Raw genomic sequence first — 18,313 nt, forward strand, 5'->3', positions numbered from 1 at the left:
TTATTTAATTTTTTAATTGATTGAATTATTATAAAAGTAAAATATTTTGATAGAAAAGTTAATTAATTAAATAGTTAAAAAAAGATAATAAAAAGATTTTTATAAAAAAAAAACTAAAAAACCTGAACATCATACAAACTCTTAGCCCAAAAACTTGTTTGATATTGGATTTTGAGATTTTAGTCCAAAATTCAATATTTTCCTATTTTTATTTCATTCTATCTTATAATTCGTATTTTATCAATTTAAATATCAAAATATTTTTATTTAATATATTATCTCTCATATTTCTATCTCATCTATTTAAAAGTTAAAATAATTATTAAACTTAAAATTAATCTAAAAAATGTAAGTTAAGCAAAAGTTTTATCCAAAATCTAAATAAAATTAAAAAAAATTCCAAAATCAAACAAAGAAAATTTTGGTTAAAAACTGATATATATGGTGATTTTAATAAATAATTATTATATATTTCAATTATTGTCTAATCAACTTGTAAAAAAAATAAAAGTAAATTTAAATATTTTTTTGGTATAGAAATTTTAATTTATAATATAAAAGTATTCTTTGAATTATTATTCAAATGTGTGATATTAATTTAATATCTATTTTATCTTATTATGTTCAATTTTTTTTATATGTATTATACTTCTAATTATTTAAGGCCTGGTTCGGTTAGGGTTATTTAAATAACCTAGCTCATTCAAACATCTTTTCACTCTCATTCTCATCAATCAAATCACTCAACTCATTATCCAAAATATTAAAATACCCTTTATTTTAAATTACTATTTATTATTTTATTATTATATATCAATACCTTTTAAGTAATTTTACCAAAAATATTCTCATCTCTTCAAAATCATCACCAATCATTACTCATTTTCACCCTCTAGGTTATTACCCTAACCCAAATCCAAACAAGGCCTAAGGTGATTATTTTGAGTACGTAAATAATAATTTTTTGAAAAAATATTTAAAATGTATTAATATATATATATATATATAAAGTTTAAAATAAAAAATATTTTGTGTTTTGATTAATGAATTGAGTGATTTAATAGATGAGAGAAAGAATAAAATAATATTTGATTGGTAAAATAATCCAGAATAAACTCTACTTAATTTTGAATACACATGTATAACTCATCTAATTCAATAAATTATGTACAAATAACATTTCTGATTTTCACATGTATAATTCAAAATAACTATATTAATTTTTATTGAGATTCAAAACTTAATCTAGAGTATATAATATAAATATTTTAACAATTTAATTTGTTTTAATTATATTTATAGTATAAATATATATTTTTAAATATTATTTTGCTAAGTATATTAGTATTTAGTTGAGAGAAATATTAAAATTAAATCGACAAATTTTCCATTAATCATTTTAAATTTTTAATATATACTGATTTATTTGTCTTTCTAATCTATTTAATAATTTAGTGTTAAATTAGTTATTTAAAATAAGTATAATATTAACCATATTTTAATTTTATTTAGTTCTCATTAATTTAGTTGATCATTTGTATTTTTACAAATATAAATTATTTAATTTTTGTAATTTTATTAAAGTTATAGTTTAAATAAAAAATAATATTTTTTAATTGATTGCATCACAAGACGGATAGATGAGAAAAGAGAGTCGGTTAGTATTTAGGTGAGAGAAATATTAAAACTTTGTTTAATCATAATAACACGTTTTTGATTAATATTTGTCAAATACTAAATATTTTAATAAATTATTATTTTCTTTTCAAACCCAATAAATTCTTGACACTTATTTGATCTAGATAATTACAACATATAGATTTACATTTTTTTATATATATATTATTGAGTTAGAGATAAAGAATAATTTTCTTTTTCTCTTTAGAATCAAATATTTATTTGACTTATGTATTTATGAAATCTTGAAAGAGATAAATACTCAAATTTTATTTACTATATATATGCTATTTATTAAAATGGATTATAAAATAAAATTACTAATTTTATCCATAATTTACTACTTTATATGAAATGAAACATTATTTGACATTTTTAAAAGTGATATTTGACTGGATTTATCAAGTTAATTTTTTTCTTTCTTTCTTAGATAAAGATTACATGTAATCTTTGGCTCGGAGAGAATTGAATAATTTGGATTTTAACTCATTAAATAAAATAAAAAAATAAAATCTGAGATATTAATATTAATTTTAATTATAAAATAATATTAATAATTTCTCTTTTATAAATTTAAACATTAAATATATGAACGAGAATAATTAATTCTATTAACCAAACATTTTTTTTTTTTATCAATTTTATGCATTTTTATTCTACACATCTATTAATCACATTTTTATTCTCATCCTCTTAGGGTTATATTACATATTAATTAATTTATTTATTAATATATATATATTTATTTTTTTAAATCAATTTTTTTATTATTATTTGATATAAAAATTTATCATAAAAATCACTTTTTATTATTTTTTTCACTTAATTTTTTTAATATAATTAATTAATTTTCTTCTGTCAAATTAAAATATAATATTCTAATTTTTCACTTTACTAATTTTTAAAAGTGTGTTGGATTATGATGATATTAATTAAAGTCAATATACTAGTTTTCAAATAACCCTATTTGCTATATCAATTTTTTACTAAAATTAACTTTTTTATTTTGTAGAACATGTTAGGTAAAAAAAAAGTTAATAAATTTCTTTTAGTAATTTAATCTAAAAAGTTAACAATTTTTTTTTTATCAACTCTCTACCAAATAAAGTTGACATATGCTTATTTTAATATAAAATTAAAATAAATTTCATTTTTTTTGATTTTAACAATTAAAAAAAAGTATATGAGAAATGATGAAATATTAAATTTGAAATAATCTTTTAATTTGGTCAACAAGTTATTAATGACATAAGGCTTACACTTATACTTACATCACCCACCCAATATTTCTTCCTTAAATAGGTTCAGTCGTTTCTATCGTCTAGAAAATCACTGGACCCACCATTCTTTCTTTCGCTCAAGTTTGAACTTTCATACCATTCTTTCTTCATTCATAGTCTCTCTCCCTACTAGATATATAATTGTGGATAGCTTTTCTTCCTCACATCGTTCTCCCCGTCTATCTTTGTTTATCTCTTTCTCTCTCACACACAAACAAACAGACACAAATCCATGGAACAGAGCAAATCACCTCATGTAGTCCTGTTACCAACACCAGGGATGGGTCATCTCATCCCACTTGTCGAACTCGCCAAACGACTGGTCCATCTCCATGATTTCTCCGCCACCTTCATAATTCCCGGCGACGCCCCGATCTCCAAAGCCCAGCAAGTTTTCCTTGAAGATCTTCCAAATGGAGTCAATTATCATCTTCTACCTCTAGCTAACACCGACGATTTACCCCCAGATGCTAAAATTGAGACCCGAATGTGCGTCATGCTTAACCGGTCCTTACCGTTCATACGTGAATCCCTCAAATCTCTACTTTCAGAGAATCAGGTTGTAGCTTATGTTGCTGATTTATTCGGATTTGAATCTTTGGAAGTCGCAAAGGAATTGGGTATTTCTCCATACATGTTTTTTCCTTCCACCGCTATGCTTCTCTCTCTTATTCTTTATTTACCGGAGTTGGACAAGAAAGTCACCTGCGAATACAGGGAGATGACCGAACCGGTTCTAATCCCGGGTTGTATTCCTCTTCATGGAAGGGATCTCTTGGACCCGGTTCAGGACAGGAAGAACGATGCTTATAGGCATCTTCTTTCAGCCGAGAAGAAGTATAAATTGGCTGAAGGAATCATGGTGAATACCTTCAACGATCTGGAATCTACCGTTATAAAGACCTTACAATCAAATGAGGAGACTCCTGCAATTTACCCTGTTGGACCGCTGGTGAGGATGGAGATCGGTTCAGTTAAAGATCTTGAAGGGTCAGAGTGTTTGGACTGGTTAGACACACAACCGCCCGGTTCGGTTCTTTTCGTGTCGTTCGGTAGCGGTGGGACTCACACCCATGCTCAGATGACCGAGTTGGCTCACGGGTTGGAACTGAGCGAGCAACGGTTCATATGGGTCGCGAGAAGTCCTAGCAACGGAGTGGCGGATGCGAATTATTTCAGTGTTCATAGCCAGAACGATCCATTAGCCTTTTTGCCCGAAGGGTTCGTGGATAGGGTTAAGGGTCGGGGACTAGTGTTACCGTCGTGGGCCCCGCAAGCTTTGGTACTGAGTCACGAGTCGACAGGAGGGTTCTTGACTCATTGCGGTTGGAATTCGACACTTGAGAGTGTGGTGAACGGTGTGCCTTTGATCGCGTGGCCATTGTACGCGGAACAAAGGATGAATGCGGTTATGTTGACCGAGGATCTCAAAGTGGCATTGAGGGCGGATGGAAACGATGATAATAAGTTGATCGGACGTGATGAGATTGGACGGGTGGTGAAAGCCTTGATGCAAGGGGAAGAAGGGAAAGAAATTCGAAACCGAATGAAGGATTTGAAGGAGGCCGCGGTTAGGGTTTTGAGCGAGGATGGTTCTTCGGCGAAAATGCTAGAGAATGTAGCCAAGAAATGGAAGGCGTCCAAGATCATTGGTTAATCATGATGATATAATGTATGAACCTTTTTAAAATAAATAATGATGACATTATGATATTTGTTATTGTAACTTTTTAGGCTAAAGATTTATGATGATGTTCTTTATGTTCGTGTGGCCATTTTTCTTTTTCTTTTTATGTCTAATGTTTTTATGAAAAGTATGAATAATGATAAATCAATTATATCCATGTAGAAAATTTTCATCTATTGCTAGTTATCTATTTTCTCAATAAATTTAAAAAATTGGTTTGTTTAAATCTTTTGCCAATGAAAAACATGAGCTCAAGAAGTTAATGTTTGGAATAATCTAGGTATAAAAATTATAATATAAAAAAACAAGATAACTTACAAAAGAAAAATAATGAATAGGGGCAAAATGATAATTTTAGTGGCGGTGGTTAGCAGGAAAAAAACAAAATGTGTCACATTGAGGATGTTTGCTTTATTTAGTATTATTATTAATAATTTTTTTTCTGTATAAGTTTATTGTCAAATGTCAATTACATCTCTTAAGTGGGAAGAAGACTTATTTCCAAGGTGGGGGAGACACTTTATATTTTGATGATAATGGTAGTGAAAAAGTTTTGTAATGCCCATCTGAAAAAAATAAATATTTTATAGCTACATTAAATTATTCAATTAAATAAGAAAATATAAATAATATTTTTTTTGGAAAATACTTCTTTATTTTGTTAATTATTTAATTTAAATGGGATAATATTTTCAAATTTAACTTTTGTTCCCCTTAATTTTAAATTTATTTTTGAAATATTTATTTTTCTTTGTCAAGTACTTTTATTAGCAAAAATAAATAAATAAATATAAAGTACCTTTATTTAAGCTATATTACGAATTTCAGTCAGTTTACTTTTAGACTTAAGATTTAGAAGAGTTAATAAAGCGACGGTGAAGTTTTTAAAGCGTCGGCATATGTGATTGTATTTTGAGAGGAGAAAATTATATATGTGATATTATTGTAGTGACTATTCTTTAGTTATTTATATTGTCTTAGGATTATAATTCAATAATAAAAATATCAAAATAGGGTGTAATGTGATTAATAGTGATAGGTTGGTTACATGGTTAGTGCATAATGTTTAAAGTGAGAGTATGTATTAGTTGATAATGACGAGTGACATGGAGTAAAATGCACAATGTGTGAGTAGAAGGTGATCGTTAATATTGACGAGTTGCGGATGGAGCATAATATTCAAAGTGAGGTTATGAGATGATCGATATGTGTAACCCTTAGAAAAAACTCGAGGCTCGAGAAATTTCAACATCGGTTTGTGTGTCAAGAATATATTTTTAATACAATATTATTTTAAAAGATTTATAAAAATATGTTTTTGACAGTTTTAAAATTAATTATAACAATAATTAACTTTAATGATAAAATTTAAATAATCTTTTAGATTTAAAATAATCAAATTATAATTTGTGTAAAGAAATAAATATTTTAAATTAATTTAAAGATTATTTATTTGATGAAAGAGTCGCCAATTGATTTTCAGTTTAAAATCAATAAAACGTTTTGTATACATATATAAACATTTATTTGACTAAAGATTCTTTTAAGTTCGATATTTGGTGATACTTAGGAAAGGGCTTTCGCACTATATCTTCCGTACCCGTTAAAGAACGGTCTCTACTTTATACAATCTTAATTTTAAAAAAAAAATAGTTTTATTACATTTTATTTAACCAATTATTCTTCAAGTCCTAAACATGCACATATTTTTCTTGCATTTAAAATTATAAAATAATATTTAAATGCTGGTACCTGCTATCGAGAAAGGTACCAGAAAATATCAGTTTAAGGCGTTAGAATTTAAAAATAAATCCAAACGGGCCTTTATCAAAATATTTTTTTATGAAAATATTCTAAAAATATTTTGAAATTGTTTTCCATTTTTTCTTCTGATTTTTAGAAGATGATTTGTATCTTTTAAATTGAAAAAAACAATTTTCAAAATTAAAATAACCAGATGGGCCATAGGACCGATCCTCTTGGTCGAGGATGTCGACCCCTTGGTCACGAGCGTTGGACTATCGGTCGAGGCTAAGATCCCTCGGTCGAGTGCAGGGAAGCTCTCGGTCAAGGTGTGGAGAGTCCTCGGTCGAGGCTAAGATTAATCGGTCGGGTGCGGGGAGTTCTCGGTTGAGGTTAGAAATCTTTTATCGGGTGCTGCGGAGTTCTCAATCGGGGCAAAAATCCTCGGTCAAAAACCATTTCAGGATTGTTTTCTCAGTCAAAAATCAAGCCCAAACTAAAAATCCCGCAGTCGGGTGTAGGGGAGGGTTCAATTTTCTCGGTCAGAAATCGAACCCAAGTCGAACCCTTAGTCGGACTTTAAGAACATCAAAATGCATGTTTGATGATTTTGACTAGGGCCTTTATCCTTCAATCCAAATGCACGGGGAGCTTCGCCTGACCTCAAAGATTGTTTATAACATCATCCCGACGCATCATTCGATAATGTAAGAAGCTTACCAATAACTTCTTTATACCTTATAAGATTAAATAAAACCAAAACATGAACACTAATTGTTCATTTTAACCCATTCAAGAACTGAAATTTTTATTTTTATAAAAAAGTTAGTTTTTGATCAAACATGATCGGGATTGCTTGAAATTGGTCTAGGTATACCCTTAACATCCTTAGAAATGTGTTGGTAAGGTTTTGGGTCACTATTCAAGAACATAAACCCGATTTTGAAAATTTTCAAAATCAAATTTGGGTACTTTTGATTTGGATCGATTGATTCAAATTAGTTTCGACAAAAAATTTGTAAAAGATCTAAAGATCGTTTTCCAATTAAGAAATTGAATAACAAGCAATATATAAAACTAGTCGAACTGAGATATAAAAATTTCAATTCATAAGTTGAATTACAACGTGATTGGAAGCTTGTAGTGAGTTAGAGAACACTCCTAAACTCTTTTAGCAATTTTATGATTACCCAGAATCGAGCCTTAGAGCCTTATACAAAATTTCGAAATGTTCAAGAAAAGCGTGAAAATTTATTAGCATATTTCGTATGGAGTGAATTGAGAGCTTGGGATTCTAATTCTTCCATTTGGTTTGCCTAAAGGGAGTTTTTTATAGTCTCCCAAGGTCGGTTGATCGATCAAGTAGATCAAATTTCAGATAAAACGTCATTAATGACTTTTGTCTGTTCTTTATCCAACTTGATCATCTAGGTGATGATGAAGCCTATGATCGTATGTGAAATGATCACCATCTTAAGGTGATCATTTCAGCCCTTGAAGCATCCGATTTGGTTGAGTATCGACCAAGTTCTACTTTAAAAATTCAAAAGTTTCGGACGAACATCATTGTTGTTCTTCGCAAGGAAGAAGACAATCAAAAGGTGAAACGTTGTTGTTTTGGGCTAAAATGCGAACGCCTATGTGTTCTGTCAACGTTCCTTCAACGCTTTGTTGCGTCTAAGCATTCGGGCTAACGACGTTGAGGCGTGTGTTTGTTGATCCACTACTTTACGAACGTGTGTCTCTTTCGTTGCAGCGGGCCATGCGACTAACTACTGGGCGTCAAATGAGATTCCAGCATTCATCCGATGGCTGTAGGGTCTGTTGTACTGAATTCTCCCAATTTTGGCTACAACAGATCATGATCCTTTTTCAGCCTTATGGCTTGTTTGAAATTGATTTTTCTTTCATCCCTTTCGCCTTATTTTCAACCTATAAAATATAAAAAATATTTTAAATAGAAAAAATATATTTTTGCCTACTTATTATATATATATATATTATATTTTTGGGGCTTTATAAATAATTAATTTGGAACAAAATGGATACAATATTTATCCTAATATAACCTACCAAGGCAGTCTAATGGTAAAAGTCGACTTAAGTGACCAAAATATCATGGGTTCGTTTTCATCTGCAAACGCTTTGAATGGAAGCGGGGAGCCATGATTGTAGGGTGTCATGTTAGTTCTCCTTTATTAAAAAAACATTTATCCTAAATTATTTATTTAATTTCTATGGATCCTTTAAAATTAATTTGAGATACATTGTTTTTTCTCAAATTATTTTATTTATTTTTCTTGGCCTTTATTTTAATTAATTGGGGTTTAATTACTATAATAATTATTCCAATTAATTTTTAATCATGTTTTTACTTTTATTTTAATTATCTTGAATTTATTTATTCAAAATATTTATCTTAATATTTATAAATTGGGTAGGTAATATTTTAGTACTTATAATATGACTTGTAGGTGATGGTCATTAATGTCAAATCGGTTGGACATAATTTCATTTTAGGATAAAGTCGGTAATGTTGAGTCACTTGAGGCAACATACATTTTTAAGTGTAGCCAAAAAGTAAAATACGAGATTCTATCAATTATATATTCATTAAGATATCAAGAATTTTAAATTAAGATAATTGTAATAATTTTGGTTAAATTATTGTATTTGTAAGTACTAAAAATTTATATACCTAATTTATAAAATTAAAATAGTTATTTTGATATATTTTTAAATAAATAAAATCAAAATAATTAACTTAAGGCCAAAACCTAATTAAAAAAATAATTAGATTAATTATTGTGGTAATTAAAATTTAATTAATTAAGAAAAATGATCAAAAACACAAAATAAAATTATTTGGGATAAATGTTGTAATCATTTTATCTTAAAATAATTATAAAAAATTAAGGGATTAAAATAAATAATTTAGGATAAAATGAGGTACCCATTTCATCCCTAAAAATTATTTATTTAACCTTAAAATATAAAAAAAAAATTGACAAAATATTTGTCATACTTATTTTCAATATTTTGTGTATTTTAAAAGAAAAATTAAAGTCAAGAGGGTGAAAGAAAAATCAATTAAAAAAAACCCTTAAAGTTTTAATTTAAAAATAAATAATTAATCGTGTGTAGCCGAAACTCGGAATGAAAGCTACAACCGAAACCACATCCGCTAGATGGGCGCTGGATTGTCATCCAACTCCCCAGAAGGGCCCACGTAGCTCATTGTAACCAAAAGAATGCATGCCTGATCATTGACGAAACCGAACATAATGCTATGCGTTCGCATTTTCCCTCAAAATGGCGTCGTTTTGCGCTTGGTTCGTCTTCCTCACCGCGATCGTCGGAGGGATAATGACTTTTCTTATCTTTAATTTTTCAAAGATGGAACCCATTCGTTAGTCAATCTTTCCAGCTGATTCGAAAGGTAAAACATTGGTAAAAAAACACCGTAAACTGATCAATACTAACCTCCTTAGTCCTTACAAATCGGTATAAGACAATACCGATTGGATATAGACCAATAACTCTCAATCGACAGAAACTTTCTCGGTGTTACCTTATTAGGTAACGCTGATTAGTAGATGACCAATCGTTGAAGTCTATATCGATTGGTTAATAGACCAATCACTACTTTCCCACTAGCCTATAGCGATTGGTCAAACCAATCGATATAGGCCGGTGGGGAAGTAGCAATTGGTCTATTAACCAATCGTTAAGGGATGATTGGGAAGTAGCGATTTGTTTATTAACCAATTGGTATAGACTAGTTGGCGAGACACTGATTGGTTAATAAACCAATCGGTAATACCTATATAATTAAAACAATATTTAATTTAATAATATTACAATACCTAATATAAAAAAAATTAAACCATAACCATAATTAAACCATAAATCAAACCCTTAATTAAACCAAAATCTTAACACATGTTCTTAAACAAACACACAATCAAAGTATTATACCAACATGAACCAAAATCATAACAAAAGAAGTTCTTAACACAAACACAAAATCAAAGTAGTACACCAACATTTGAAATCGAACCAAAATCATAACAAAAGTTCTTACTTAATTTGCGTATTCCCTAGAATCATTGTCATCTTGTTGTTGGGGCTGTAGGGTGGACTTACTAAGGATGACCCTTTACCCGATGATTGACTGCCAATATTAGTAAATTGTGCAAACAATGTAGGATCTATTGATCCATCGCCAGACATAAATATGTCATAAGACGCATCATCTCGGCTCTCTCCATCCTATCCTCTTTTCCATTTCAGCCTTCTCCATCCTCATCCTCTCTTCCATTTCAGCCTTTAACCTGTTTTCCATCTTGGCCCTCTCGGTTTTCTCTACGTCCCTTTGGGCCCTCATCGTGTCTTCCATATCATCGAGTCTTCTTTGCATTGTCACAGTGTTTCGACGTAGTTGTTTTTTGAACGGTGTTGGCCCTCGAACTCGGGAAGCTAAAACTGATCCCATCCTAGTAATTTTTTCCTTGTCTTGAGGTCAAAGAACACTTCAACCAAATAGACATCAGAAATGCTAGGACATTCCGCTCGCAAATGTCTTAATTCATCCTACAATAAAATATGTTAATACCAATAATAAATAAAATGTAAAGTAAATATATTTTATGCATACCACTTTCTCCAACAATAAATCTTTCCAATAAGGTAATTCAAAGAAAATACTTTTCTTATTCCAATTATCACTCCGATTTTGATTATGCACAATATCTTTTTTAGTGGGATCTCGAGTGAGAACTCTACCTTTCAAATCACGTACTTGTCTAAAAATCTCACGTCCTAATAATAATTGAGGTGCACTTCTTGATTCAATAGTGCCATCGAACAATTCCTTTTGTCTACGAAATTTATAATTTGGTGGGAGAAATCGTTGATGACACATGTAACACTCTTTCTTACTATTTGTCAATCTCACGGAGCAAGTGTTCTTATTATAAGATGGGCATGCCAATTTTCCCTTTATACTCCATCTAGACAAGTTTGCATAAGCAGGAAAGTCGTTTATTGTCCATATTAAACTAGCACGTAATTTAAAGTTCTAAGAAGTTGAGAAGTCACAAGTTTCTACGCCGATACTTCATAACTCACTTAATTCGTCAATTAAAGGCTGTAAAAAATACATCAATTGTATCGCCTAAACTCTTTAGACCCAGAATCAACATGGATAGTATAAAATTAGAAGAGTTCATGCAAAGTATCGGAGGAACTTTATAAGGAATGAAGATCACAGTCCAAATGCTACACGATATCTTTCCATTTACAAACGGTTGCAATCCATCACTTGTGAGACCAAGTCTTACATTATGAGGCTCAACTGTAAAATCAGGATAATCTTCATTGAATAATTTCCATGCCAAAGAATCAACGGGATGTCGCAAAACTTTAACATCAACCCTTGTATCTTTGTGCTACATCATTAAAGGAGCAGTTTTAGAACACATATCTAATCTTTGCAATCTTAGTATTAGTGGGAAGTAACGTAGTACCTTATTGGGGATAGTTTTTCCATTCGCTTTATTTTTAGGTTTTCCACTCGATTTTTCAGTTTTCCACCGAGAAACTCCATACACTTTACAAGAATTCAAAATCTTGTCATCTTTTCGATATAGCATACAATTATTTTTACAAGCATCTATATTTTCACAAGAAAGACCAACATCTGTAAGAAACTTCTTATAATGATAATTTGAATTGGGAAGATTGAAATTCACTAGTAATATTTAATCCTTTAACAAATTAACAACATGTTAAATGAAGAATTGGTCCATTTCCCATCATTTTTGAGGTAGAGTAATTTTAATAATGTTTCATTAAATTCGTTTAAGAGTCTATAGAACTCTTTAGCATCCTCATTTACCCCATCTGCATTTGCCCTTTCCTCATTTGATGCATCAACACCACGTGGATAGAAATCGTTTATGATATTTCTCATCCAAACATTCCCATCAAAATCATTGCGCTCCGAGTTTACATCCACTGTAGCATTAGTTGTCCCAAATTATCTTCTTTAGTTTGTAAATTAGAACTACTATCAATCTGTACATTAATCCTATCATTGTTTCATCATTTTTTTCCATGAAAATTCCAAAATGTATAGATCTTTCTTATTCCATACAAAATTAAATGTCTCCTTACGTCTTGTTTGTCAAAATATTCTCTATTACCACATTTAACGCATGAACATGCAATATTGGTAATTCGGCCAGAATTCACAACAAAACTAAGAAAATAATTGACTCCTTGAATGTATTACGGAAGATTTCGATCTTTTTCTATATACATCATCCATTTTTTTTTATTAGGGATATCCATATCTAAACCTAATTCAATATAAAAACCTAAATCAATATCTATCTAATAGGCATATCTATCAAAAAGTCATATCATAACATAAATCAATGTCAAACCTAAATCAATATCTATCAAAAAGGCTTATCTATCAAAAAGTCATATCATAACATAAATCAATGTCAAAACTTAAATAAAATAAAATAAAATAAACTAAATCAATATCATAACCTAAATCAAATATCAAAGCACATAATCTTTTATTAGCAATTTCAACTATGACATAAGAATTTCAGTTTAAATACCTATATTAAAAGAAAAACTCCGGTCTCAAATGAAAAAGAAGAACTCATGTATTGCGAGAAAGAAGATGTCTTCAACAACTCTTCGATCTAACGCTCAACCAAAAAGACATGGAATTAAAAAACGAAGTCATCTACTATTAAAATTGAAACACACAATTTGACTAGATTTTGTGCAATTAAATTAACATCATCATGTTGAACACAATAAGTAACCAAGTCATAGAATTAGAAAAATGAGCAAACTATCAATTTCATTGATCATGTAACTAATCATAGTCTAGTTTAAATAAAGCTATTTCATATCAAAACCTAAAAACATATCATAACAAGCTGATAATCATTTCAAATACCCCAATCATGAAACTACTTCAATTCATCTAAAAAATTATCATGCCTAAACCATTAAAGCACACATTCAAATCATGTCTAAAGCTAGACATTCAACAAAATCATAATATTATCAAATCACCTCACAAACAACAATTAGTTTGATATTTTTCAAAACCAACATCATAACATTTCACCAAACACCTTGTGAGCATGATGTCAAATGAAAAATAAGACACTCAATTCAACCATTAAAGTAGACATTTAAATCATGTCTAAAGCTAGACATTCAACAAAATCACAATTTTATCAAATCACCTTACAAACACCAATTAGTTTGATATTTTTCAAAACCAACAGCATAGCATTTTATCAAACACTTTTTTATGAGCATGTTTTCAAATGAAAATAAGACACTCAATTCAACCATTGCGGCGAGGAAGATCTTACTTGGAGACATGAGACGAAGATGTGCATGAGATGGTGGAGGGCGGTGAACTATAGAAAAGAAATAAACGAAGATCGATGTGATTAGGGAAGGATGAAGAACTAAACAAAAAGAAGTAAAGTGATTTGGGAAGGATGAAAAACTTACCGATCGGATCTTGAACGCAGATCATGGATCAGATCTTGGAAGCTCTCAGACAGAAGCTTTCGAAGGCGGTCGACGTAGGGGGAACGAAGAGAGGGAAATGTGTTTAGCGAGATCGAGAGCAGGGGAGGCTCTCGGGTTGTTTAGCATTTTTATAGAAAATATCGATTGGTAAACATACCAATCAGTACTATAACTTAAGTTACCACGGATTGGTAGCTATACCCATTGATATTAAGGGGGTTTCACCGATTGGTAACTATACCAATCAGTACTAGTTTTTCACAAAAGTGCCAAAACATGGCGCCATTCCTTTCACGAGGTTTTATGGGGGTTGTACCGATTGGTTAGTATGCCAATTAGTGTTATTTATAGTGTTTCACCGATTGGTATAAAGACAATCGATATTATGTAGTTAATACCGTTTTTTTAAAAGAACCGATTGGTATAAAGACCAATTGGTGTTATGAAGATAATACCGATTGGTTTAAAAAGCAATCGGTGTTATCTTCATAATACCTATTGGTCTTTATATTAATCGGTTCTTTTTCTCATGAAATATCACTTTTTTACTAGTGAATTGATCACCCTACTTCGGTAATCATTTTCCATACACATTTAGGCATAATCAAAGCCTATTCTAGCAAGTTGAGCCAAGAACAATCAAAACGTCATTAATTAATGGCTTTTGGCTGATTTAGTCAACTTGACTCCTCCAACTTACTCAAGAAGACTATAAATAACCTCCCTCAACAATTCCGAAGTTAAGAGATAAGATCTCAAGCCTCAAATCAGAAGAAATCAAAAATCCGCCATTGAAGCTCAAAGCTTTAGATTTTTTGAAACTTCTGTGTAAGGATTTAAACCTTGGATCAAGGCATCCCTAAAGCTTCTCTAAGGTCTAAGGAGTGTTCTACAATCCTTGGTATGCTTCCAATCAACCTTTAATTAATACTTCCAGTTTAAAATTGAAATTTTTTATGTTTCAGTTTTCATAAGTTTGTATATTGTCTGGTTGTTGGATTTTAGGATTGGAAATTGACCCTAGAATCATTTCCAAGCTTTCTATTTAGGTTAAAATAAATCAATCAACCATAAATAGAAAAATCCAAATTTGAATTTTAAAAGTTCAAAATCGGGTTTGTTGTTCTTGGGTTAATCCTCAAGAATAACGATCCGAAAAACATCCCAACATAATTCTAATGATGTTGGGCTACTAATTGTATCATGTTTGATCAAACCTGAAATAATTAGAAATTTGAGTTATTGAATTGATCCAAACGAACAACCAGTGTTCTTGTTTTGGTACTAATCAAGTATATGAAGTATAAGAAAACTATTGACAAACTCTTTATACTTCAAAAATAACTTTAAAACCAAAAACACAATTGTTGGCCATAAACTCTTTTGAATGAATTAATCATCACCAAGTCGATTGATACCTTGAGATGATATTCTAGATATTTTTGGGAGTTTTGTGAAGATACTCAGGACCTTTGATCAAAAAAATCTAAGCCTCCATCAAAATTGCAAAATCTGCTATTTTGATGTTTTTGAAGACCGAGAGGTTCGACCGAGAAATTTAACATAGGACCAAGAGGTTTGACTAAGGTTTTCAGATAGGATTGAAAGGTCCAACAGAGAATTTTGACATCCGACCGAGAGTTCTAGCATAGAACTGAGAGTCCTTAGCACCTAGATCGAGGCTTTTCATATAGGACTGAAAGGTCCGACCGAGGATTCTAAGCCCCAACCGAGAGGTCCTAACCTAGGACCGGGGGCTCTAATCCCTCGAACGATAAAACAAATCCAAGTCCTAGGACACCAAACCTAAGGCCTGTTTGGTTCCCATTTTCAAACTCCAAAATTATTTTTGTAATTCTGGAATCCTAAACTATTTTCTAAAAATTCAGAAAAAATTAAAAATTGATTTTAATTTTTTTGGGATATTTCCACATAAAATATTTTCATAAAGGCTTGTTAGAATTTATGTTTAATCCTTAATGCATTTAAACTAATGTTCTTTAGGTATTTCCTTCCCTAGTCAATGTCAACCACAACAGGTACCAGCATTTAAATAATTGTTTTTTACAATTATTTAAATACGCACAATCCTATGCATGTCTAGGACTAAAGAATAATCGGTTAAAATAAAACATTATACAACTGATTTTCAAAAGCTAAATTTATAAGTAGAGACAGATTTCAAAAGAGGTAAGGTAGATGAAGCGTGAAAGTCCTTTTCCGAGTATCACTAAATTATGAATTGAATGAAACTCTAGCCAATACGTTTTTACACGTACGCCATTTTTATTGATTTTAAAAAATCAATTGGCGACTCTATTTCAAATAAAAAATCTTTAAAATTAATTTAAAAATAATGGATTTCTAAAAAATCAAATTGTAATTTGATTACCGCAAATCGTAAGATTATTTAAATTTGAACCTAAATTAATTATTTTTATAATTAATTTTAAAATTTGTCAAGAAGTATTTTAAATCTTTTAAAATAATATTTTATTTTAAAAAGATTCTTGACACATAAACCAATGCTAAAATTCTCGAACCTCGAGCTTGCCATAAAACCAAAGGGTTTTTCTGGGAGTTACAATATTATAATTCTTAAAATATTTTAAATTAGTTAGTATAGAGTAATATTTGTACAAATCTTAATTAATGATAACATTTGTAAGATTAGGTGATGGTCAATAATGTCAAGTCGGTTGGACATAATTACTGTTTAGGATAAGGTCGATAATGTTGAGTCACTTGATGTAACATAACTTTTAATTGTATCCAAAAAGTAAAAATACGAGATTCTATCAATTATACATTTATTAAGTTATCAAGAAATTTTAAAACAAGATAATTATAGTATTATAATTCTTAAAATATTTTAAATTGATTAGTATAGAGTAATATTTGTATATATATTAAAATACATCACGGCACGATAGGCACATAAGACACGATCTCACTACAACAAAAATGACTTTCGGCGACGCTTAAAAAGACTTCTGCCAACCTTTAAAAGCGTCGCCAAAAACATTACCGACACTTATTCTTGCGTCGCCAGAAGCAGGGTGGGCGCAAGTTTTTACCACACTTATTTAAGCGTCGGTACAAGCGTTGCCGAGAGGCGAAAGTTTTAACGACGCTTATTTAAGCGTTGACAAAATTAAAAAACGTCGCTAAAAGTCTATTTTATTTTTAAACTATTTTTTTAAAATTTGTTTTTTTCTATTTTCATTTTAGATGTTATTTTTTTATCTCTACTATTATCACATCACATTTGCCCTTCATCTCCCTACATTTGCCCTTCATCTCTCAAGTACCTGATGAACATAACCCTAAACTCTTAGGGTGAACCCATATTCTAGCACATTATAACCTTAAAAACACTTCAGAAACTAATGAACTCTCTCATATTTTATATACAAAAAACTTATTCTTTTTCTCCGATGTGGGATAAATGTCATATTAACACTTCAGAATCTAATGATCTCTATCATATTTTACTTTTAATTTAATTTAATTTAAACAATAAATAAATAAAAGACATATATTAATAATACTATAAAAAGTTTAAAAATTATGTTATATAAAAAATATTAATTAAATTTTAATGTTAACAAAATTTTAAGTCAAATTTAATTTTAAAAAAATTAAAATAAAATATTTATAAAGTTTAAAAATAAAACATAAAAATTATTAAAATTTAGAATATTTAAATTATAAGGTTTTAACAAAGTTACAAAGTTGGTATATAAAAAAATAAAGGTGGTGCTATAGATATAAAGGTTGGCAAAAGTTTTTTTCTTTTAATTTTTACCCACGCTTAATATGCGTTTGCATATAAGGGTCGCTGAAAGTATGTTTTGTTGTAGTGTCTTCATAGGTGATACGATATTGTCTTGAGTCGGAAGTCATCAAATCAGCACCGAAATCACCATTTATCAAAGGAAGTGCGATCGGCACGGGCGACACGATTGACACAAACGGTACAGCCCGATCTGCACCGACGACATGATATTGTCTTGCATCATAAATGAGCCATTAAGTTTCTCTATTCTAGAGTTTCTTGTACATTTGTAAACATCGTTGGATTTCGCTCTTGATTGCGGTTTATCTATGATAATTTCTTAGGTTTCCTGCAATTACTTTGTTATTTTTTCTCTATTTCTTCCATCACAGGGAAGGGAAAAAACAAAAGTAATAAATCTAAAGAAGTTAGGAATTTTGTGTTAAAAGGAATCAAGGAAGCAACCGTCAAAAAAATTAAAAGAATTGTTGAAGAAGTTATCAAAGAATAGTAGGATACAAACACAAATAAGCAATCTGCTCCAACTGCTACTAGGGCTGTGCAAAAACC

The 18,313-nt window shown here is 30.0% G+C and overlaps 1 protein-coding gene across 1 annotated transcript; it reads left to right on the forward strand.

Annotated features, from left to right (window-relative positions):
• The first annotated feature begins 3,063 nt into the window (after positions 1 to 3,063).
• On the forward strand, positions 3,064 to 4,801 carry LOC124918933 (hydroquinone glucosyltransferase-like). Its single transcript, XM_047459008.1, has one exon. The coding sequence runs from the start codon at positions 3,190 to 3,192 to the stop codon at positions 4,612 to 4,614; it is 1,425 nt and encodes a 474-aa protein (XP_047314964.1). The 5' UTR covers positions 3,064 to 3,189; the 3' UTR covers positions 4,615 to 4,801.
• Positions 4,802 to 18,313: the final 13,512 nt, after the last annotated feature.

The sequence above is a fragment of the Impatiens glandulifera genome, chromosome 1 (assembly GCF_907164915.1).
Source record: "Impatiens glandulifera chromosome 1, dImpGla2.1, whole genome shotgun sequence".
NCBI classification, from domain to species: Eukaryota; Viridiplantae; Streptophyta; class Magnoliopsida; order Ericales; family Balsaminaceae; genus Impatiens; species Impatiens glandulifera.

Coding starts and splice junctions, on each gene's coding strand:
- LOC124918933 (XM_047459008.1), top strand. CDS start 3,190: ATGGAACAGAGCAAATCACCTCATGTAGTCCTGTTACCAACACCAGGG.